Below are 25,821 nucleotides of genomic sequence, written 5' to 3' on the forward strand. Positions count from 1 at the left end.
AAGGACAAGGGAGAGGCGGGGCCGAGGCCGCGGGGCGGAGCCAGGGACAGCGCCCACGGCTGCCGCCATCTTGGAGGAGGGCAAAGACGCTCCCGGCCCTCCCGCCCCTCCGCTCGCCTCAGTCGCCACCGCCATCGTGGAACAGGGTAATCACCGCCGCTTTTGCGATCCCGGTAATAACCTCCGGCGCCATCTTGGATTAGGTCAATGTTGTATTTGGCCTTATTCGACAGGCCTGTTGTTTCTGCCGTCTGGATGCTTCGTCGTCCCTGGTTATTCTCTCTCGTATAATTTTCGCCTCTGTGTGGGATTAATAAAATGATGCTTTCATTTTCCCTTCTCATCTTGACTTCTCCCAGTGGTCGTATCTTCACCCCTATACACGCGGTTCGAGTAACCTGCCATTTTGGGTCAGGGCAATTGACGCTGATTTCGCTTCCCATCATCCCCAGAGGCCGGCGGGAACTGCCCTTTATCTTAACTGCTAGCCGGGTTGAAGATTCTGTCTCTGAAGGTTTATTCCCTGCCTTTTGATTTTAAGTTACTTGTACAGTGGAGAAGGTCAACGAGAAGTATGTCCCTTTTCCTATCCGATTAAAGTCGCCCGTGTGGCCTAGGATCCAGTGTCATTCTTGAGGGCCTGGAGGATGCCCAAATGCGTCTTCCAGCCCGAAGCCGCGTGGGCTCGCCCGTCGCCGAAGCCCGTCGGCGAAGCAGGACGAGGATGAGACGATTAGGCTGCCAGCTAAGGGTGAGGTGTCGAGTGGAGCGAGAAGCTTTCCACCCACAGTATTCCAAAATAGAGGGATGTTGGCTTATATGGAAAACATGTCTGCTTAAGGAAACCGGGACAGCTTGTGGAACCTGCTTCAACCAGCTGACCCCACTTTCCATTCACTGCTTTGTTCTAGCGGTTTTTGGTTTGTACTAGAAGTCTCCTAACCGTCAATTTTCTCATGCCCGAATCTCTCTTTAAATTAATTACTGTACATGTGGTGGTATACAATACTTATTTATTCTTTCCAGCAAGTATTTATTTTATGGAGTGTCTGCGAGATTGCACTGGGGTTCATGGCACTAAGTGAAAGACAAGTCCTCGGTCTCCCAGACGTTATAGAGGGAGCCAGGTGAAAATAACTGTGTGTTAGTTGGTGAAGAGTGTTATCAGTTAGGAAGTTGTTTCAGTAGTCCAGGCCATAGCGAGTAGTGGTTTGGGCCAGAGTGGTCGCAATCGAGGTGATGAAAACTGAATTGAATTCTGGACATATTTTAGAAGTAGCGCTGATAAGATTTGTGGATATGTTAGTTGTGGAGTGTGAGGTAAAAGACATTATGAGTAGCTTGGAATAATTGAGTTGTAGAAGAAGCTATTTTGAAGGCAGAAATCTGGGATTTTATCTTTTACTTGCTGAGCTTGACGTCAATTAGACATTCAAGTGGAGAGGTTGAGTAGACAGATTTAGACACTGAGGTTCCAGGAAGAAGTGTGGACTAGAGGTATAAATTTGACAGCCATCAGGGCGGTGATGGTATTTAGAGCCATGAGACATCTAAAGATTGAGAGATAACAACTAAACGGTTGTCAGTGCCTCATCCTTACAGCCCCACAGACTGTGTAGAGATCCTGTTGCCTGGTTTTCCTGACTTCTTTAAAGAGCAAGTTGGTGTACTCACATTGCAGACTGTGATCAGAGGGGGAAATTTTTGCAAAGGAAGTAAAGAAGTGAGTCATTTTGCAGAGAAGATAATCACTATCTAAAAGCTTCTTTCATTCATTTAACTGATTTTTTTCCCAATGTAACCTGCTTAGTGGGAAAGTAGGAGGCAGGAATGCATAAAGCTCTGTCGGAAATCAATTTAAAACTCAACGTATCTTCTTACAGTCACTTAGACTCCAGTCTGTTCTCTCCGGTATAGTCACAGTGATCTTTTCCAAATACAAACTTGTTCATGTCTACTACCTTCCCCCCACCCTCTTATGACATTTAAATGGCTTTTAATGGCACTTACGATAAAGTGTAAAATATTTAATGTGACCCACAGTAATGTGCATGGTCTTAACCCCTACCTGCTTCTTCAGTCTCACGTCACACTATGCTCTCCCTAGACATACTACCTTTATCTTAGTCCTTCCAATGAGTGATGAGCCTTTCTGCCACAGGGGCTTTGAGCCTGTTGTTCTCTCTGCCTAGAATCTCCATCCCTACCTTCCTCCTTCTGATCTAAGTTTGCCATCACTTTCCCTAAACTTCTGGAATGAGTCATTCTCCTTGTCTCCACGTACTTCCTCTCATGACACAGACCACAGTAATTTTATATTTACTCATGTGACTTCTCTCCCCAATAGACCACAAGTTTCATAAGACAGGAATAGTGGTATTTTCTTGGTAGTAGTGGTTTGTTTGAGTTGTTTGTGTTTGTGTTTTTCCCCTTCATTGCCTGACACATTGCCAGCAACATGATTCTGTCTGGATCAAGCATGATTTCTCTAGCAAAAGTAATGATTTCAAGCCTTAGGACTATCATGTCACAAGCAGAGCTCATTAGAGTCCTTCTGTGAAATTGGTATTAGGATGCTGGGGTGTAGTGTTCATCTTTTTGTCAGGATTAGTAAAAATAAGAGGTTGCGCTCCTGGCTCCAGACAGTCACCTTCCCTTCCATGTGGGGAGAGAAGAAACCAAGCAAACAAGAGGGACTCTGTGTTTTGAGGGCTTTGGGTCTTGATTCCAGTCCCTGAGGTCTGGTACTTGATGCTTTTCCTTCAATTTTGTGGGTTTTCTCGTTATTCTCCCCAGCAAGGGAGTCAATATATTTCTTTTGCTTAATCTAGCAGTCCCAGAACAACAACAACAACAAACCACAGCTCTATCCCACTTGTTCCAATAAAAGCCCTGGCAAGTAATCTCTTTAGTTTGAGTCACATATGCCCATCACCGAGCCAATCATTGCAGCCAAAGGGGATAGAATATGCTGACTGGCCAGGTCTTTGTCATATACACATAGCAGGAGGAGGGAGGCTTCACCCAAACTATATAAATTGAGTTTATACATCCCCCGCATTTGGGGGATATAGTTCCCCAAGAAGTAATAAGGGAGTTGTTATCAGAAGAAGAGAATAGATGTTGGGCGAGTATGGTAGGCTGAAAAATGCCCCCCCCCCACTGATGTCAAATATCTGTGAATGTTAACCGTATTTGGAAAATACATTTAAATTAAAGATCTTAAGATGAGAAGATAATCTTGGATTATCCAGTGGGCCCTAAATGCAATCACATATCCTTATAGAATAGACACACAGAGAAAAAGAGTCACACAGGGAGAGGAGGAGGCAGTTTGACCACGGAGGCATTGTGACCACAGAGGCAGAGATTGGAGTGATGAACCACAAATCAAGGTATGTTGACAGCCACCAGAATCTGAAAGGTGCAAAGAATGGATTCTCCTTTAGAGCCTCCAGAGGCAGTACAGACTTGCCTTGCAATACCTTGATCTCAGACTTAGAGAATTGTGAGAGAACAAATTTGTTTTAAGCCACTCAGTTTGTGGTAATTTGTTACTGCAGCAACAGAAAACTAATACAGCAGGTAAAAACAACAGATACTGAATGCATATTATCTGCCTCCAAGTATCTTACTCCAAGCCGAGTATTGGGAGAATTGCTACATTCAAAGAATAATTGAGAATGTTAAGCAGGTTAGAGTGGTCTAAATAAACATTGTTTCTGAGCACTACAAAGCGGTATTGTTGTGAGGAGAGAGAAGTCAGGAAAAGCTTCTGGAAGGCATGTCTCAAACATAATCATAGGGATGTGTTATGAAAAGGTTGAAAGTCATTAAAGTGAGAGAAGATAAAAGGTAAAAAATGTAATAGGACACAGCCATGTGTCTACAGAAAGCTAACCAGGGTGAAGTGATAAAAATAAGTCTAAATAAATAGTTGGGACTTGAATGCTGGACTGAGGAATTTAAATTTGAACTAAGACATGGTAATGAATCAGGTTCTTAAATAGTTATAGGTTGAAAGTGTTATCCGAAAAGAAAAATCAACTCCCATTTATCAGTTTCCTATTGCTGCTGTAAAAAATTATCACAAGTTAGTGGCTTGAAACATCATGGAATTTATTCTCTTAAAGTTCTGTAGATCAGAATTCCAAAATGATTCTTTCAGGGATAAAGTCAAGGTGTTGGCAGGGCTGGTTCCTTCTGGAAGCTCCAAGGGAGAGTCCATTCCTTACCTCTTCCAGCTTCTAGAAGTTGCTGGCATTCCTTGGCTCACAGTCACATCTCTCCAGTCTCTCCAATCTCTGATTCTGTTGTTGGAATACCTTCTCTGATTTTGATCCTCCTGCTTCTCTAACAACTTTTGCGATTACATTGGGCCCAACCTGATGGTCAGGGATACTCTCCCCATCTTAAAATCCTTGACTTAATCTCATCTGTCAGTCCCCTTTACCTTATAAGTAACAGTCTGGGGATTAGAGCATGGACATATTTGGGTGCTATTATTCAGCCTACCACATTCTATTACCAAAAGAAAGGGAGGGAGGGAAAACCCCAAAGACTTGAAAAATGATAAACATTCTTTTTAAACCATTGCTGAATTTGCAGGAAAGTAAAGGATATCTCCAAAGTGGGGATCAGAAGTGGAGTGAGGGCTTGTGTTGGGGATGGTAAAGAATAGTAAATTGAAACCAGAACAGTGATCAGTTAGTAAAAGCAAAAGCCAGGATTTCTCTGACGGTAAATGCTAATGCCAGTGCTAGGGCTGAGAGACTAATCAAGTGAGTTTTCTAGGGCTTTTTCTATTTGGGCACTACCCATTGGTTTCAACATATGAATTTTGAGGGGGTCATAAACATTCAGACCATAGAAGTTGCCTTCCTTGACAAAAGGGATTTTGTAGGTGTGATTAAATCAGGGACCCTGAGATGAGGAGATCATCTTGGATTATCTGGGTGGGTCCTCTGTAATCATAAAAAGGAGGCGGAGGAAGAATCAGTCAGCCAGAAGGCAGTGTGACTACAGAAGAAAGTCAGAGTGAGATGCAGTGTTTTGGGCTTTGAAGATGGAGGAAGGGGGCTTCCAGAATCTGGAAAACACAAGGAAATAGGTTCTTCCCTAGAGCCGTCAGAAAGGAATGCAGCCCTGCCAACATCTTGATTTTAGCCCAGTGAGTCCTGTACTGGACTGCTGATCTACAGAACTATAAGATAATAAATTTGTATTGTTTTTTAAGCCACTAAGTTTGTGGTAATTTGTTACATCAATAATTGAAAACTAATACAGTAATACATCTGTATCGATAGCAGCCAAAAAGCATTACTAGAGGTAAAATCTTTCATAATAATGAACTGTTCTGTTCACCAGGACAACAACAATTTTAAAGAGGTATGCATAATTTAAGAGGTATGGCCTCTGTGCTACTGTTCCAATTCTACGTAGAGAATTATAAAACATTATTGGATGACGTTAAGGAAGACCTAAGTAAGTGGAGAGATACTGAGTTCATAGATTGAAAGACTCAGTACAGTAAAGATGACAGTTCTCCCCAAATTAATTTATAAGTTGCTTGCAATCTCAATCAAAATTTCACCAAGCAGTTTTTGTTGTTTGTTTTGAGTTTTGTGGAATTTGAGAAGCAGATTGAGATTTTATATGGAAATTTTAATGGTCCCAAAAATTGCCAAGATATTGGGAGAACTTGCTCTACAAGATAACAACATTTATTGTAAACTATAGTTTTATAATTAAGACAGTATAGTATTAGCATAAGGATGGCAAATAGACTGATAGAACAGGATAGAGAGTCCAGGAACAGACCCACACGTATATAGTCACTTTATGTATGACAGAGATACAGTAGGGAAAAGATGGACATTCCAGTAAATGATTCTGGGACAAGTGGATATTTGTATGGGAAAAAAAATTTCCTACCTCACACTATACACAAAAATCATTTCTAGACTTAAAATGTGAAAGTCAACATTTAAAGCTTTTAGAATTAGTATAGGAGAATATCTTTATGACCTCAAAGGTAAGGAAAGAATTTTAAAACAAGATATAAAAAGTACCAACTATAAATGAAAAGGTTGCTACTTTGACTATATTAGAGGATTTTTGTTCATCAAAAGATAGCATAAAACAAGCAAAAAAAAAAAAAAACAAGGTACAGAGTGGGAGAGGATATTTGCCACACATGTAATTAATAAAGGACTAGTCTCCACAACATATGAAAACTCCTTCAAATCTATAGGAGATAATTACATTGAAAAAGTGGGCAAAAGACTTGAATAGGGACTTTACCAAAGAAAAAATATAAATGACCAGTAAACATATGCAAATATGTTCAACCTCTTATTAATCAGGGAAATGAAAATTATAAGCACAGTGTGATACCATTAGCCATTTTCCAGAGTGGCTAAAATGAAACTGTTTGATAACACCAGTTGTTGGTGAGGGGACCGCAGGTGGTGAGTTGGCGCATTCACTTTGGAAAACAGTTTGGCATTATCTAGGAAAGTCAAAGATACACATATCCCATGACTGTTTTTCTAATGCCAGGTTGATGGCCTTAAAGATTCCCTAGGGTACATAAATCAGAATATTCAAAGCAGTATTTTTCGTTGTAGTCCCACACTGAATACAACACATCTATCTACAGTAGAATAAATAAATAAATTGTATATCTTACGATGGGATACTTTACAGTGATGCAAGTGAACAAATTGCAGCTCTATTCAGTTATAACAGAGGAATCTCAAACAATATTGAGTGAAAGAAGTAAGGCACAGAAGAATACATACAGTATGATTCATTCATCTAAAGTTAAAAATCAGGCTAAATGAAAAATTATATTGTTTAAGGGATTCATACACAGGTGGTAAAACTACAGAAAAGCAAAGAAATTATCATCACACAAGTCAGGATAGTGGATATTTACCCAGGATAGGTAAGATAGGTGGATAGTGGGGAGGGAGGAATTTATGACCAAGAGGGGACAAGTAGCAAGGATTGGGAGAGTGGCAGGGAGAGGAGTTCTGGGAGTAATGGAAATGCTTTATTTCTTGACCTGGGTGGTGGTTATATAGGTTTTCCCTTAGTGATAATTCATTAAGATGTATATTTATGTTTTGGGTGCTTTTTGCTTATACTTTATATGTTAGATATACTTTATATGCTTGATATACATAAATGATATATAATAAGAATAAAGAGGAGTCCTGATAGTAGGAAATACTGCATCAGGATGATCATGTAAGAAGCTCTTGTAGTTAATCTGGGTATAATAAAGATGTTAAGGGGGGACATCCCTGGTGGTGCAGTGGTTAAGAATCCGCCTGCCAATGCAGGGGACATGGGTTCGAGCCCTGGTCTGGGAAGATCCCACATGCCGCGGAGCACCTAAGCCCATGCGCCACAACTACTGAGCCTGCGCTCTAGAGCCCGGGAGCCACAACTACTGAGCCCACGTGCCACAACTACTGAAGCCCATGTGCCTAGAGCCCGTGCTCCACAACGAAAGAAGCCACTGCAATGAGAAGCCCATGCACTGCAACGAAGAGTACCCCCTGCTCGCCACAGCGAGAGAAAGCCCACGCACAGCAACGAAGACCCAACGCAGCCAAAAATAAATAAATAAATATATTTTTTAAAAAAAGATGTTAAGGGGACAGCATCGCTGGCACCTCTTTTTTTTTTTTAATTAATTTATTTATTTTGGCTGCTCTGAGTCTTAGTTGTGGCATGTGGGATCTAGGTCCCCAACTAAGGATTGAACCCGGGCCCCCTGCATTGGGAGCATGGAGTCTTACCCACTAGACCACCAGGGAAGCCCCTGGCACCTCTTTTTAAGAGAAGCTGCTGAGACAAAACCCTGGTGACAGATAGTGGCCATGTTTTGTACCCTATGATCTTCATCCCTTTGACTACAGATAGGAATACATATACAGATGGTAAGACTATACAACAAAACAATGAAATGCTTATCACACATTTAGGATAGTGGATACTTCTGGACTCGAGCCGGGCACCTGATCCAGGAGTTATTGATAGGGAGGCACCCCTCTTCCTCATCTTTTCATCTCCATAAAAAAAGGCAACTTCTGTACAAAAGGGGTTATGTACTAATCAGATTTCCAGCTTCCTGAACAATGGAGACCAAAACTGGTTAGTTAGAGAGTAGTGTATTGAAAGGACATTGGATAGCTCACAAAATTGATGGAAAAGCTGAAGAATAAGGTTTGGAACATCGACAGGAGCCAAGGGAAATTAGACATCTAAAAATAGAGACCAAATCAATACACAGGAAGAGTCTGGTTAGTATCTAACAACTTCTGTCATTGGCATAGCCATCATTGGGCATTGGATGCTGCCATTATTGTTTCCTCTGTCACCTCTGGAAAGATTCTAAACTGCCATTTACTTCTCTGTGTTATTCACTCCAGAGTCAAGGTTGTAGGTAGGAGCATATTGTTGGAAGTTGACGTGCCCAAATTCTAGAGACAAGGCAGCTGGGAAAGGGGCTATTTGCCCACACGTGAGCTTCTTTATTGGAATTACCTCCAAATAGGAAGTGTGTTTAGATACTGGGTGGCCAAAAATGAAAGATACCCACCACAGGAAATATCAGAAATAAACATATCTGGCCCCGCAGGGAGGAGGAAAGAGTAATATGGTTAAGATCTGTGAAATTCATTGGGCCATGTTTTAACCCCGGGGGCGAGAGATTCTGCACAGTTAGGAAAGGCAGCCAGGCTCACTCTTACTTCTGCCCTGCAGTGCACCGTTCTCTCTCGTTTCTAGTTTCTCTGCCTGTGATTGGGAATAGGGAGCCGGGTGTAATTCTGATCAGCCCTATGCTACTGGCCAGGCTATCTTCAATTCAGGAAGCTGGAAGTCCAGATGTCAGCAATCTTCATGGTTGGTCATGTACCCCAAAACATACCCTTATAGGGCTCTCTCTTTTTTTTTTATTATTTTTTTATTGAAGTGTAGTTGATTTACAATGTTGTGCCAGTCTCTGCTGTACAGCAAAACGACTCAGTTATACACATACAGACATTCTTTTCCATTTTGGTTTATCACAGGATATTAATATAGTTCCCTGTGCTATACAGTAGGCCCTTGTTGTTTATCCATCCTATATATAATAGTTTACATCTGCTAATCCCAAACTCCCAGTCCTTCCCTCCCCCACCCCCCTCCCCCTTGGCAACCACAAGTCTGTTCTCTGTGTCTGTGAGTCTGTTTCTGTTTTGTAGGTAGGTTCCTTTGTGCCATATTTTAGATTCCACATATAAGTGGTACCATGTGGTATTTTTCTCTTTCTGACTTACTTCACTTAGTATGATAATCTCTAGTTGCATCCACGTTGCTGCAAATGGCATTATTCCGTTCTTTTTTATGGCTGAGTAGTATTCCATTGTATATATGTACCACATCTTCTTTATCCATTCACCTGTCCATAGACATTTAGGTTGTTTCCATGTTTTGGCTATTGTGAATAGTGCTGCTATGAACATAGGGGTACATGTATCTTTTTGAATTATAGTTTTGTCCAGGTATATGCCCAGGAGTGGAATTGCTGGATCCTATGGTAATTCTATTTTTAGTTATCTGAGGAACCTCCACACTGTTTTCCATAGTGGCTGTACCAACCTACATTCCCACCAACAGTGTAGGAGGGTTCCCTTTTCTCCACACCCTCTCCAGCATTTGTTATTTGTAGACTTTTTAATGATGGCCATTCTGACCGGTGTGAAGTGGTATCTCATTGTAGTTTTGATTTGCATTTCTCTAATAATTAATGATGTTGAGCATCTTTTCATGTGGAGGGCTCTCTGTTAATGGCCAGATGGGAGATGGTGCTGAGGTCATTCCCCACCTTCCTGAATTGTTATAGTTTCATTATCATACAAAAACCTGCAGAAAAGGAGGGGTGAGTGATAGGATTCAAACTCTAAATTCCACTCTAAACTTCCAGTTAGTTAGCCCATAGAATGGCCAGTGATATGACTAATATGAAAAGGTTATATCACATTATTCTTTTGAGAATTTGAGCTTGGGGAAACTGACACCTGAGCAGATGTGGAGAGAGGAGACCCTCTATGAGAGACTGTGAGATAGCTGCCTTAGTACTTGATGACTTTCTATGATCAGCTTCAGGCCATAGGTCTCCTTATAAATGGTTAATAAACAGACCAGTGAAGATAAATAACATTTATGAACAAATGATGATTAAAATGATGAGATAGATGCCCTCTTTTTTTTCCTTCTTCAGAATGTCAAAGATAAAAATAATACTGTTAGCAGGGATATAAGACATGGGTATTCTTAAACTTTGCTACTGAATGTACAGACTGATAGATACACTGTCTGGAAGGCAGCTTGACAATGCATGGCAAAACCTTCAAACCATTAATGTCCTTTGACCCAGTAAGTACACTTCTTGGAATTTATCTTAAGGAATTTAGCTCAACTTTTTTTTTTTTTAATTTTATTGAAGTATAGTTGATTTACAGTGTTGTGTTAATTTCTGCTGTACAGCAAAGTGATTCAGTTATATGTATTCTTTTTCATATTCTTTTCCATTATGGTTTATCACAGAATATTGAATACAGTTCCCTGTACTATACAGTAGGACCTTGATTTTTTAAAAAAATTTTTATTGGAGTATAGTTGATCTACAACGTTGTGTTAGTTTCTGCCGTACAGCAAAGTAAATCTGTTATATATGTGTGTGTGTGTGTGTGTGTGTGTGTGTATATATATATCTCCACTCTTTTTTAGATTCTATTACCATGTAGAGGACCTTGTTGTTTATCCATCCTATATATAATAGTTTGCATTTGCTAATCCCAAACTCCCAGTCCTTCCCTCCCCCACTCCCCTTCCCCTTGGCAACGACAAGTCTGTTCTCTCGTCTGTGAGTCTGTTTATATTAAGAAATTTAGGATGTGAAAAAAGATTTATTTAGTTATAAATGCTCATCGCAGTGCTATTTACAGTATCAAACTGTTGGGAATAATCTAAATGTCCAGCAGTACAGACTGGTTAAATTATGATAGAGGTTTAAAATAGTATAACATTCAGACATTAAAAATGATTTTGCAGAAACTTACTTTCAAATGATTCAGCAAAAATAAAGTGTGTGTGTGTGTAACAGAGAGCACAAGTGTGAGAGAAATTGTGAGCAAAGGGCAAATGTGGAAAATGATGTGATTGTTAAGACAAAAACTATAACAGGTCAGAAATGTCTACTCTGCCGGCAAGCTAACAAGGTGGCCTGGCCCCCACCCCACACACTCTCGTATTTTCATGTATATTTTTCTTTCAGGGCCCAGCCGCAGCAAGGGGCTCCAGATTTTTGTCCCTGGAGACCATTACTGCCAATTCTTGGGGCCTTCCTCCCAAAGGACAGCCTCAAGGCATTGTTCTCTCTTTGTGACCCAGCCCAAGTTCCAGTACCCTGTGCTGAGGGAGCTGGCCTCTTCACCCAGGTCCCTCAATGAGGAAATGTTCTCTTCTTTTGAACACCATGGGGGACACACATGGTCTGGGGCCTGGTCCAGGTGGATGGAGTGTGGGGTTTCCCAGGAAGAGTAGCAGGTCAGAGCTTGATCTCAGGGTGCACTTTGTGGCTTAAGGTATGTGTGTGGGGGTTAGTCTGGGTCCAGATAGAGGGGCAGGAAGAGGATGTATGTATGTATTGTATGTTTATATATATAAAATGTACACGTTATTTATATATATATTATACTGTTATATATATACACACACACACACACACACATATATATATATATATACACACACACACAAATAATGAGCCCTCTGAGCCAAAAAACAAAAACAGTTTATCATTTATGGCAAAAGCAGCAGCCAGAGCAACATCTTATGTTGGTTACTAAGCCCCATCCACACAGGGCAACATAGTGAGGGCCAGATGGTACCTGCATATGCAGTGGGGTGCATTACAGGAGAGGAACCCTGTAATGGCATATTGGGGGTGGTACATTCTGATCCCCTTCAGCTCCTTATACAAATATTAGGAAACTCTGATCTTATATATGGCTGCTGGTGACCTGTCTATCCTGCCCTCCAAAGAGAGAGAAACCTTGTCTTTATTCTAGAATGTAAGCCAGTCTTCTCCAAGACGGGAAGGAGAGGTCTTTATCTTTACTATTCTGAACATCTCTGGGAAGAGAAACATATCTAATCCTTACCCTACTGGAATGTCTCTGTAGAGGAGGAAAAAAAAAGAACCCCTTTATCCTCTACCCTCTTAGGTTCAGTGTCTGGGACCCTGCAAATTGAACTGATAAAAGATTAACAGGAGAAAAAGGTTTACTTCATATACATATGGGGGGCCTCACAGAAATGAAGTGAAAACCCCAAAGAGGTGGTCAGACCCAGAGGGTTATATACCATTTTAACAAAGAGGAATAAATTTGTGGAGAAGTGACAAGACAAAGGAACGTGGGTTTAGGTTTTTATGGGCAGTAAATTGTGGGAAGGTAAACTTGTGGGGAAAATTAATGGAAGGTAAGGGTTGTTTTTAGTAAAGTTTGTTATGTAGCTGCCATCTCTGGGCTGCGACGAGTTTAGAGTCAACTCGTGTCTGGTGATTAAGTGTTATTCTGCTCTTCCTGATATATGAGAGAGGATGGGGACACATTCACAAAGGGAAATTTATGTCCTGCTTTTAGACAAATAGGGGGAGGATAGAGAGCTTTTTCTGTATCTGCTGTTTCTCACTTGCCTTCAGCTCAAAATAGTCCTTATGCCAAAGTGGCATATTTGGGGGTGGTACATTCTGATCCCCTTCAGCTCCTTTTACAAATACTGGAATTGATTGTAAATGCTTTTGATCAGAAGACCTGAATTGTCCAGAAAAGTGAGATGTTCAGAGTGGATCATCTCCCAACAATATGGAGTGGATCATCTCCCAACAGTATTCTACTGAAGGGTTTAAGAGTGTTTATTGAACTATTCTATCAATCTTTCTCCAAGTTTGAAAAAATTTTAAATAAAAAGTTGGGGAAATAATGCAGAGATGCATTTGATATGGAAATTGTTTAGAATATATTAAGTAGAAAAGTGGACTATACATGATGTGTAGTAAGATCTTATTTTTATAACAGGTATATCTGTCTATAGAGAAGAAAAATCTATAAGGGGATATACCAATATATTATTAGTGTTTATCTTTGGCTGAGTAAGGACATTAGGTTTTTTTTTTTTTAATGTTCTTTCTGTTTATATGTATTTTGCTTTTTTTTCCCCAGTGAGTGGTTTTGTGAGTAAATTTTTTTCTTTAAGTTTATCAAAACCGAATCCCTTTATGTCTTTCTGTCTTCTAATGAGGGTAGATATCAGTGACATGTTGGTTTTTTCTCCCCCCATCTTGGATGTACTTAAATTGCCCTGCAAAGTGGGGAGGGAAGAGAGTGAAAGATAAAGAGAAGAGGAGAGAAACCTAGGAGAAGAGACAGGTCTGGGAGGATTTTTCAAATGAAATGCTGATCAATATGAACTCCCTTATTTACTTTACCTCCCTTACAAAATCAGTAAATTCTTTTATATTTTTGTGTGAGTTGAATTTTTTGGTGGGAAACTCAAAAGGAAGAGGACACAACAGTAGTATGGGTTACATTTTGGGTGCTGCCTGGGATTTTCAGACTAAAGTGCACTGCCTAGCTATATTTAGGATTAAATCATCGCCTAGAATAGTGGTTTTCAAACTCTTAAAGATTATTGAGGCCCCTAAAGAGCTTTTATTTATGTGGTTTATAACTACTTTATATTATCCATATTAGAAATCAAAACTAAGAAAAATTTAAATCACAAGAATATGTAAGCTGTCAGAGTGATGACATTATCACACATCATGACACCAAAAGTAAAAGCAACAAAAGCAAAAATAAACAAATGGGACTATATCATACTAAAAATCTTCTGTTACAGCAAAGGAAACCATCAACAAAATAAAAAGGCAACCTACTGAATGGGAGAAAATATTTGCAAATCATATATCTGATAAGGAATTAATATCCAAAATATATAAAGAACTCATACAACTCTATAGCAAAAAACAATCCAATTAAAAAATGGGCAGAAGATCTGAATAGACAGTTTTTTTCCAAAGAAGACATACAGATGGCCAACAGGTACCTGAAAAGATGCTCAGCATCATTAATCAACAGGGAAATGAAAATCAAAACCACAATGAAACATCACCTCCCGCCTGTTAGAATGACTTTATCAAAAAGACAAGAAAGAACAATTGTTGGCAAGGACGTGGAGAAAAGAGAACCCTCGTGCACTGTTGGTGGAAATGTAAATTGGTGCAGCCACTATGGAAAAAAGTATTGAGTTTCCTCAAAAAATTAAAAATATAACTATATGATCATATAACTATATGATCCAGCAATTCCATTTCTGGGCATTTATCTGAAGAAAATGAAAACACTAACTAGAAAAGATATATGCACCCCCATGTTCATTGCAGCATAATTTACAATAGCCAAGATATGGAAACAACCTCAGTGTCCATCAACAGTTAATGGATAAAGATGTTATATATATATATATATATATATATATATATATATATATATATATAATCTCCATAAAAAAGAATGAAATCTTGCCACCATTTGTGACATGGATGGACCTCGAGGGCATTATGCTAAGTGAAATAAGTCAGACAGAGAAGGCCAAATACTGTGTGACCTCTCTTATATGTGGAATCTAAACAACAACAAGAACAACAGAAACCCAACCAACATCATAGATACAGAGAACACATTGATGTTCTCTGTGTTGGGATTGTTGCCCGATCCCTGTGTTTTCTGAGTTGCCTACTTCTCACTCTCAGTTGTGCCTGTTGTCCACCAGTCTACAGCTTCTCTAGTCTAACTTTATTTATTTTATTTATTTATTTTTTCCCTCTGGTCTAACTTTAAAAGACCCCTTTTCCTGCCAGCGTTCGAGGAGAGACTGTCAGAGGGCCTGTGGGCTAAAGGAGGAGATGGAGGGGGGATGGTCAGTCTAATTCCTCTGTTTTTTGCCTCGTTCTGTGGTAGGACTCAGCTTGCTTTTTGACGCTTTCTCCCCTGCAGATGCTTGCAGAGTGGAAAAAGTTGAAACGAAATTACTTACCAATTAGTCTATCCCAAAATTTTGTCAACAACTCAGGTCTAATGTATCACCTCTCTTATTCTATGCCCTGTGGGTTTAATGCCTTTTGTGCCTTTACTTTCATTTTAGTGAGGTTTTGGGAGGCAGGAGATAAATTCAGGTGTCCGATCCGCCACGTATGACCACTAGCCTCAATTTAGTTTCCATAGAAACAGCTTCTCTTCCCTTTAGCACCCCATTTTTATTGATTTATATAATAATTAAATTATGTAATTACAGTTGTACAACTGGCATAAAGAAGTTTAAGAACAAATCCAGTTGACTCTTGGTAAATACTACTACTCAGTGGCCATCAGTAGAACAGAAGTGTATGGGCATCAGTTCATTTATTTTACAGAAAGAATGAAAATTGTGGTTAAGTCGGGCAAGTTGGATTAAATGGAAATTAGTTAACTGAGCTTCTACATTCAATAAATGAATATAAGACATTCATTAACAGGGTGCATTTTATTTTTATTTTATTTTATTTTTTTACATCTTTATTGGAGTATAATTGCTTTACAATGGTGTGTTAGTTTCTGCTGTATAACAAAGTGAATCAGCTATACATATACATACATCCCCATATCTCCTCCCTGTTGTGTCTCCCTCCCACCCTCCCTATCCCACCCCTCTAGGTGGACACAAAGCACCGAGCTGATCTCCCTCATTAACAGGGTGCATTATTAAAAGTCTAAATGATTTGGCTTCTTGGACAACCAGTTTAACTTTAAATGACTTTATCTCTTTAAAAACTCCTTGAGCAAGCAAATGCCTTTCCAGGATCAGGCTCTTTTCTGTACTTTGAACATGGGTACTATTGATGTGTTCAGACTGACTTCCTGGACTCTGGACCCTTGTCTGTCCTAACTCCTATGTATCCCATCCTACTTCTGCATTGATTTCCTGGTTGGACTTTTGACCTGCATTGACCTCAATGCATCAGCGAGTTGATACCTTACATTCCTTTTGAGGCTCCCCTTCATAGGTATATGGTTCCCTCAGTCTCTAACCTTTTAGGCTTCTTCAGAGTAAAACTGACTTGCCTTCCTATTGGCCTTCTTCTCTGCAGGAAGTCAGGTTTCAGCTTCTGTGCTCTAAGTAAGTTACCCGCTCATCTGTTTGCTTTCCATCTTCCAAAATTCTGGTATTTTTCATCTTTCTTCTCCCATATTTGTCTTTGAGGGGTTTATAGCTTTATAAAAAAGTATTCCTTCACTCTTGGTTTAATGGGGTTCTGAAGAGAACGGAGTTACTGCTTGTCTTCTGGAGTTCATGTTTGGTCTTCTCTCTACTATGGTAGCTTCCCATTTTCTAAACCCTTAATCTCTTGATTCTCCAGAAAATAGGAGCATTTTGAGCTTTCTAGACAACTTAAAAAAGGTGTCTACCTAGTCTTTTCTTGGGACTGCCTAGCAGAGCCCTATTTGTTCTGTGGTTAATATACTGCCAGAAACAAGTCAATGTGAATTAGCTTTTGTAAATACAAATTAAAAATTAGAGAACTTTTGGGGATTAAAGGTTAAGTGTGAGTTTAAAGTCAAGCCAACTTTGAGAAATTTCCTCTTGATTGGAAAATAAGACTCGTAAGGTCAGATGAGCTTTTCTCTTTTGACTATGAAGAAGAGAGTATTTAGAGACTGGAAGTTAAAACTTTTCCGGAGACCAAGAGGGCAGTTGTAGCATTTCCTAAACTCATAGCAATTGTGTTTCATACAGCTGTATGTGCACTTTCAGTTACAAAGATGTTTTTCCGGAGGTGGGTGGAATTTCAATAATTCTTTCCATCTTTCATTAGTGTATAACTTTTCCACATATTTGTTTTGTTTCTACAGAAGTATTATCAGTTCCTTGCAGGTAGAGGATGTTTCTGACACATCTTAGCATCTCCGAGTGCTAGAAGAATAGAGCTGACCGTAAGGATCAGGTACTGTGCATGAGCTCTTTTAATTTTTATAACGATCTGTGAAGGAGGAAATATAATTTCTCTAATTTTATAGGTGAGGAAACTGAAGCACAAGCTACACAACTCCAGTGAGAAGCAGAGCTGGAACTGATTCCACTTGGCTGATTACCCAGGTCAGCTAGATCCTACCCTCGTATCCTGCAGTGCTTGCTTTCAGTGAACAGGTGAGATGCTTTCTGGAGAGACAGATCTGGGACTTCATGGAGCTTACAGAATAGGCTGTATGACTGCTTGCTAATAAATGTCTGTTGAATCTGACCAGAGGCTATTGGTCATTGTAACATACCATCTGGAGCAAGATTGTGGAGAAGCCGTATAGCTTAACCTGTCTCTTAACTGTTGGAAGCTACTGATGTCTGCCCAAAAGAAGCTAATAATAATGAATTGACTTTTAGGTTAATTTGTAACCTTCTTCTTCCTTAGTTATCTCCAGCTGGAAGAAATCTAGTCCCAGAGAGTCAAATAATGTCTTGTGAAGATTTATCATGTACTTCTGTGTGGTCACTACTGGGGCTGTGGTCTCTGACATGAAGCCCTCCTTGCAATGTACAAGCATTTGGAACACCGGCAAGGCCTATGAGCTAAAGTTTCAAACAACCAGCAGTTAGAAACTGACTGTTGTCTCCAAGTGCTGTAGATCTCCTGGGTATTTCTAGTTCCAGTGGGAAGGGAGGTATGATCAAAGCCACTAAGGTTAAAATGACTGTAGCTATCAGGATGGCCCCTCCCCCTTCCTTTTGGTTCACTGTCGGGGAAATCTTGCCCCAGGCATGCTGTCTCTTTCTCTGCTATCTCAGTTGTCCCTGTTGGATGCTCCCCTATCTCAAGTAGCTCCAAGTTCCAAAAACACCAGAGATTTTTTTGCCTAACTGGTTGCTTCCTATCACAAGTAATCTGGTAATTGCTTGTGAATTGCAGATCTATTTCGATTTTTGTGGTGAGAAGCACAGAACTGGTACTTTTTAAATGTCTTAAAAAGTGAAAAAATGGGCAGAATGTAATGGGCAGAATTCATTTACATATGAATGTAAATAATGTAAATAATCAAACACAATAACGTAAGTATTGAGTTTGTGTTATCCATATGATTGATGAAACTATAGACCATACTTTCCAGAATGATTTCACGTAAACTTTTATGTTTTAATTTCACAATTTGAAAAGTGATATGCATAGTTAAGGTAAAATTTGGAGTTTCTCTTTTCCTCCTAGTCCATCTAAAACAATGCTGTCTAATAGAACTTTATAGAACGTTTTAATCTGTGCTGTCCAATACGATAGCCAGCCACTAGTCACATGTGATTATTGAGCACTTAATGTGGCTAGTGCAGCTGAGGAACTGAATTTTAAATTTTATGTATTTTCATTAATTTAAATTTAAATAGTCACTGGTGAGTTGTGGCTACCATATTGGTCAGAATAGATCTAGAATACAGTGATGACCTTATAACAGGATAGTCTAGGCTATGTTACAGCCACAAAGAATGCTAAAATCTTGGGGATTTATAAGAACAAAGATTTATTTCTTGCTTGTGTGATGTACTCATTTGGGATTGGCTTGGGACCTAGGTGGATAAAGTAGCCACCATCTGACATGTTGCCAGTCACTATGGAGAGTCTTGCACCAGTACTTAAATTCTCTGGACCAGAGGGGATGAACATCACTTCTGCTTCTACCTCGCTGACCGGAATTAGTCACACAGCCCCATCTCCCATCTCACACAGGGAGTCAGAAATGTGGTCCTAATCATGTGCCAGGGGGCAAAGAGCCTCGGTAATGACTGTCACAGACTTAGCTTCCTTTTCGAAATACAGAGGAGTTCCCAAGGGTTAAAGAAAGTAGTATTACCTGTGTTTTCTTGAAAAGTGGAGAGTTGAGTTTCTTTAGAATTCAATTATTCTTTAGCTCATTGATACTCATTAGCACATGTATTAAAAGCACAGATTTTATTAAAATGTGTAAAACTCAAACATCTTGATAAAAAGAAAGAGACTTTAAGTTAGAGCCGACAACAGTCAGCATGTCTTTTTAGTTATACATAGAAATTCATTTAATATGAAGCTCTGCGATGTAAGGAATAATCAGTGGATTGTTTTTTTATATGTTTGGGATGAGAATGGAATGGAAGGAAATTATTTGTTTTCTTTCAGAATATAAGGTACATTTTTCACTAGCAAGGAATAAAAAGTCCTTTTCTTTAAAACTAATAATTTCCTCTCTAGGAACATTTGTGGATTGTGGTTGCCTTAAAAAAATGAAACAATTTAAATATTATCTGGACAATGGATTCTTTCCGGACTATACTGTGGAATCATAGAATCATCTAGTCCAACATTTAATAGTATGTCTTGATTCTTTCTAGAATATCTACAGTATTGTTTGAATACTCAAGACCTGGGGGGCCCCACCATCTGATATCTGAAAACACTTCCTGTGAAGCAGGAGTGATGGTTTCCTGAGAACAAGTGCTTCACTATCAAGGCATGGAAAGATAGCACTCGGCTGCTAGTAACAAATTGCGCCAAAGTTACAAATGCAGGCCAAGCCTTGGTAAATATTAATGACGATGATGATTTTGTGACATACTGAAAATGTCAGATTTTAGCATTATGAGCGTACTGTAGATACTAGAATGTAATTGAACCAAAATGATGCTCGAGAGAAATTTTGAAGTAAATATGCAAATTAGGCTACCTAGTATAAACTAGAAGTGCCTAAGTCATTGTGTTCCTTAGTAAAGCACAACCAAGTAAGCCTTTTTTTTTTTGGCTGCTCTGCGTGGCATGTGGAATCTTAGTTCCCTGACCAGGGATCGAACCCGTGCCCCCTGCAGTGGAAGCGTGGAGTCTTAACCACTGGACCACCAGGGAAGTCTCCCAGCATGTAAGCCATTTATGCAGCAGAGCATTTGTTTTTAGTTTCTGAGATCTATTTGGGTCATCTACAACTGGTGGCATGGAAAGGAAAAGAAGGCTGCAAAGACTGAACAAACAGCATGCACTGTGGTAGCCTTTATTTAAAAATTGTGAGCTAACTACAGTTGTAGTGTTCTCATTTACCATTCTGATGGCATAATAATCTGGGAGAACATTAACACAACTTCAAGGCATCAAAAAACCTGTAAACAAACGTACACACCACGCATGCGCGCACATATACAGCATACATGCACACAAAGATTATAGTCTAAACACAATCAAAAGTGATGAAGAAAAGCTTTGAATGCTCTAAATCAAATTTAAAACACTTTATTATAATAAACTGTGGCAATACTGTGGCTATATGAAAAATGTTGTAACTGCTTAAAAAGCAAAAAGGAAAATACTGGCAATTTGAAACTAGCAGCAAGAAGCAGATAAAAATAGAATGGAAGATAACATAAGACTAAGTAACATCAAAATTCTAATGTTGATACTGTGTAGGATTGCACTGAAGTAATTTAAAATTGGTTCTTAAGGAACTCTCAAAAAGTCCCTTGAAATATTAAACTGCTGCGCTTTACAAACAGTGGAAAAGAAAAAAGTATTTGGAATGTTACACACACACAGAGGAAATGTATTAGGCATATCAGTTTATGGTCTTTGTTTATGCCCTTCAAAAAGTTTTATAAAGAAAAATTTAAGTGCCAATGTAGTGAAAGAAAGTTAAAAATTCCTAAAGATGCAAGTCTGAGTGCATTTATCAGGTTAAGAAAATATTTCACGGTTTGGGGGGCAAGGCATGATTGATGCACATTCAAGAAGAAAAGTCTTGTGGGATCCATAAGGTAAGTAGAGTTCTCTGGAGCATGTTTAAAAATGAAGGTATATTAAACTCAGACTATCCTGAATGAGATTCCAAAGTACGTGGAGTTCTATAGCTGAAATCTATTTCATAGTGGCCAATAAATAATTAAGACTAACTTTTCAGCAAACTGTTTTTTCATACATTCAAACACAAAAATCTTTACCACACATGCAGAGCTGATATTCTAAAACAGCGCAGGTATGAATCCTGGTTTCAGAAAAACACATTAACAAGGATTTTTTTCCATAGGTTCCTATAAAAATGTCTGAAGCTTCTAGAAATCTTCAAAGAGGGGATAAGTTTAGATTTCCTACTGATTATGGAAGAAAGGAGATTGCTTTTCCTAAGGAAGCCAGTCATCCATGAGCGGGAGACGTGTCTTCAGAATCTAAGAAGTGTAATGTCCCTAATGCTTAAACTTATGGCAAGTCCAGATCCAGAAAAACTGGCAGGTAGAACAGGGGATGGAAATGAAAAGTTCAAATGTCTATAGTATACTTTGGAAATATTGTGCCTCGTAAGTTAAAATGGCTCAACTGCCTGCAGAATGAAGTGCTACAGGACTGGAGAAGACCCGGTTCTCTGGAGTAGGAGCTGGGAGAGACCCCCATCTCCAGGGACCCTCTGGGCAGGGCTGTGACCTTGTTTTTTCATGAGTGCTTTCAGTTGGAGAATTTATATGACTTTGCCCAGATAAAGCTTCCTTCTGGTTACTTTTTCTCTATAATTGGTTGGTCAGGCAAGTTACTGGTAATTTCCCAAAATGAAATCTAGCTGTACTAGAATCTTAAGGTGCCAGCTAATTTAAATTAATGCCCCTCAGTAACGCTGCTGGGTATCAACCACTATTGCTGAAGAATCAACCCCCAAATGACCTAACTAAATAATCTATCACACTAGGTGCTTTTACTGTCTTGGGTTTTTTGAGCTTTAGAGAGATAGTCTTTGTGATATGACTTAGAAACTGCTTCTCTCTGGCTTTGTTTCATTCTTCCTCCTCTTCTTCTTCCCCTTCCCCTTCTCCTTCTCCTTCCTCCATGGTTTCCACAATGAGCTCTGCTGTGCAGGTGGCTTCTCCAAGACTGTTGACAGCCTTGCAGGTGTACTTGGCATCATCATCCCCGCAAACATCGCTAATGATTAAAGAGCAGTTCCCATCCTCATCGTAGTCTATCTGGAAGTGGCGGGACTCCCTGATTGACTGGTCATCTTTGAACCAGACGACCTCAGGGTCTGGGTATCCTGTATCACAGGGAAGGAACACAAGTTGCAGAAACTATTATTTAAAACTTCTTATCAGTTCACGCAAACTCTTGAGCTACCTCTATTGATTAAGGGGGTAAAGGGAAAAAAAATTATGATGTTGGCTTTTACCATCTATTTTGATATTTACATTTGAATAGGGGCATGTATTGTAAACACTAATATTTGAAACGCCACATAAGGTATTGTACAGGCATCCCATTTCCCACCCATGTAGGGCTTGTACCACCTCCCACCTTAACACAGATATAGATAACTCCCCGGAACACTGTCCCAGTTCCAACCACATGCCTGAAGCTAAATATCTTCTTGGATTAAAAGAAAACTTTTTTTATCTTGTATAAAAGAACTTAAATAAATTTAAATAAAAAAATAAGAGTCAGAAAAAATGGGCAAAAGGGATCTTTTGGAGGTGATGGAAATGTTTAAAAATTGGATTGTGGTAATGACTGCACAATTCTGTAAATTTCTAAAAATAATTGTATACTTAAAATGGGTGAATTTTACGGTATATAAATTATAATTCAAAGATGATAACAGACCTGTAAAACATAAATTAGAGGAACTGACAATACTGCTAGGAAAAAGAAAGCAGTATTTGTCTTAGTCTGATCCAAAGACAGATAATCTGCCTGTAGATAACTGGAAATTGACCACATTGATTCGTCTCATTTTATGCATTAGTCATGTTGCTGCAAAGTTCAGCATTAAAATATATATGTTTTATGCCTTTAAAAACATAATAATACTAACTTGTAATAATACTAACTTGTAATAATACTAACTAACAATACTTGACTTGTTTTTAAACTTTGGAGAAGTAGTTTTACAGGACAAAATTGTAGCCCCAGCTAGAATACAAATTACACATAAGAATTCTAACATTCTTTTCAAGTAGAATTTTGTTTTTAACAAACAGCATCCATATGCTTTAATTTCTCCTCAGCACTCCAAAGTAATGCAAATACCAAGAAAATAATCCCAAAGAGAAAAGTAAGCAAAAAGATAATTATTATGAAATAATATTTTCTAAAAAATAAAGGAAGAAGTAAAGAACTTAAGACCCAAAGACAGTGGTGATGGTGAGAGCTACAAGCAGTGGCCCAGAACTCTCAGCAGAACCCCCGATCTGAGCACGTCCACACTAGCAAAGGCAGCACATCCAGTTTTTTTAAAAAATTGAATGAAAAAAGAGAAAGATTATGGTAGGTGAGGCATTTATAAGGCATCTTGATAATATAGTGATGCAGGAGAAAAATTGTTTTTTCATTCCTACCTTTGGGTTACTTTACCCAAAAGGCATTATCTAGCCATACTGCTGGAGAATCTTACAAAATGGGAGGCATGGTTCGTTATCACTGCCGTCCCGTGCTATGCTGCCTTGGGGAAGTTGGTCCGACCGAAATGGGAGATAGCCCTCCACTCTGGTTGGCACACAACAGTCACAGACCTGAAGCAAAGAGGCCTGTCTTATCTTGCCACTTATCTTTCTAGAATGTTGCAGTCTGGTGAAACTGAAATGCTATGTGTCACCAACACTGCTAACTTCTCAGGTGCTATGCTAAGATCCCTTAAGATCCTTCGAGCTCTAACAACTCACTCTGGCCATGTTATTTCTAGCAGGCAGAGAAACATGGGGAAGACAGCACAGGGGCCTGGATCCCAACTTCCCTCAGTTTGAAGTCACACCGCAGGCTGTCTCTGCACTTACCAGTTCCACAACTTTTCCCTTGACTCCATGACATCTTTAAAAGACTTGAAAGGTTTCCCCTTTCCACATGTTATCTCACAGTCTCCAGAGCCACTCAAGGCATTAGACACTGTCTTACAGATGAGGACTAGAGGCTCAGAAGAGCTAAATCACCGCCCAAGGTCACAGAGCCCAGTGATTAACAGCAGAGCTGCCCTCTCTGCATCCTATGCTCTGTGCCAGCCTTCCTTTGAGAGCCTTTGGTGGGCAGTTCACATGCTTCCCATAAGCTTGCAAAGCTCATTTCATCAAGCACGTTCCATAGCCAAATAGGTCCATGATAAACCACTTGTAACTTGGGTGTAGTGGCTGATGTAAGTAGGTGAAATATCAAATGTGCCCTCAGTGAGTCACTGAACGGCCCTAATCTTAAGCAGGTGGAGTGGGGCAGTGGGTCAACTCCTCCTGACCCATTTTCCCTCACAGCCTGGCTGTTCCAGAACTGACATTCTGCCAAGGGCACACAGTAGGGGCCCACCAGCCAACCATACCCCTTTTGTAGGTAAGGGAAGAACAGCTACAAACTTACCTTCGATCTTGCAGTCAAATCTAGCAGCACTTCCCTCCACAACTTCTAAATCACGAATGGTCTTAGAAAAGTAGGGTTTTACATGGGGCTTTTCCTCAGCGACAGCCTCAAGGAAAGCTTGGGAGACATCTTCTAGAAGACAGGGAAGAGGACATGGTAATTTCTTTATTCCTTGTTCTCTTCCCTGGTTTAAAAAAGCTGACTTTTTTTTTTAAGTTGTTATAATTTAGCAAATAATGGCGCTTAGAGGACTGAATCATAAGCACACCTTTCTCCTGGGGACTGGCTGGCCTGCTGCCAAATGATTTTGCCAGAAGAGAGAACTGTGACCAAACTGGGGAAATGTTTGGACTCCCCCGCCCTTATGCTGACACACTGAAAAAGGAAATAATCTGTATAAAGCTTATCTGGCTGCATTTCATGCTGTTTCAGGATTCGGTTGAGGGTATTGAAGAAGGACGGAAGCACGCCTGCCCACCTGATCTCTGTACCCCCTCTGCCCTCCTCTGGCAGCAGCAGGCCCTTCATCTGCTCCTTGGAAGGGAAGAGCCAGGTCCTAGAGGCATCTTCGATTTGCCAATAGCTCTATTCTCCACACGGATACTGCCTTCACAGTGTATGACTCTGGACCAGGGTTTGGGATTGGTCCAGGGAAAAGCTGTAAATTTGAGTGGCTCCTGATCCTCTCCTTCCCCTTCAGGCTATTTCTGGGTCATCTGGAGAGCGGCAGGGCTGGAGCAGGAGGGACCAGGCCCATGTACAGCAGGCTCGGTCCCCGGCTGCATCAGAGCAGCTCAGCAAGCATCCTCACCAATTACCCTGTCTTATGCACAAAGGGATCTAGACTCAGCTTCTCACCTTTGGATACCAAAAGCATCAGGCAGTGGGAGGTGGAGGAGTGTCTCAGGCCAAATGAGGCACCTCAAGATGATAAGGGCCAGACCCTACATGCATCTGAAGCAGGAAGAGGCCAAGGCCTTCACTGAGGAGATGGATGGGGCAGCATCTCAAAGACGGTGGGCAAGTAACTAACCCTGTTGGTCTCTAGGAGGGGCCTTGCCAGTCACTGTCTACCCAGTTCAAACGACATGTTTCAGCATCATGAAAAATAACAAACAAATATGGACTATATGAGTCAATTTTTGTTTAAAAGGAAAACGCAAAGACACGTTAAAAAAATGGATATTTTTTAAAAGTACACTGTGATTTTTATTTAATGTTTGCCTATTATTATACAAGCATTGCTTTTGTAATGAGAAAAATGAAACTTTTAATAAAGTCTTTGCTAATTCTTATGTAAAATATAGGGAAAAGATTAGTGGAGATCATCTAGTTCTATTAGACAA

General features: G+C 39.8%; 1 protein-coding gene and 1 long non-coding RNA gene across 8 annotated transcripts in view; one reads left to right on the forward strand and one right to left on the reverse strand.

The window, feature by feature from the left end:
* Window positions 1-138: 138 nt before the first annotated feature.
* Window positions 139-25,668, forward strand: LOC133093963 (uncharacterized). Its single transcript, XR_009701341.1, has 4 exons — window positions 139-173; window positions 17,016-17,107; window positions 17,181-17,310; window positions 24,908-25,668. It is a non-coding gene; the product is annotated as an uncharacterized LOC133093963 (long non-coding RNA).
* MYLK (myosin light chain kinase) overlaps window positions 20,153-25,821 on the reverse strand; it is a 269,948-nt gene continuing 264,279 nt past the window's right edge. For 5 of the 7 annotated variants that reach the window (XM_061194266.1, XM_061194261.1, XM_061194263.1 and 2 more), the window contains 2 exons: window positions 24,476-24,607; window positions 20,153-22,175 (listed from right to left, as the gene is read on the reverse strand). In XM_061194266.1, coding sequence (XP_061050249.1) covers window positions 21,919-22,175; window positions 24,476-24,607 — 389 coding nt within the window. In that variant the 3' untranslated portion in view covers window positions 20,153-21,918. The remainder of the gene's footprint in view (window positions 22,176-24,475; window positions 24,608-25,821) is intronic. The other 2 variants (XM_061194267.1, XM_061194268.1) reach the window with 2 other exon arrangements.

This window comes from Eubalaena glacialis, chromosome 6 (genome assembly GCF_028564815.1).
Source record: "Eubalaena glacialis isolate mEubGla1 chromosome 6, mEubGla1.1.hap2.+ XY, whole genome shotgun sequence".
Taxonomy (NCBI): Eukaryota; Metazoa; Chordata; class Mammalia; order Artiodactyla; family Balaenidae; genus Eubalaena; species Eubalaena glacialis.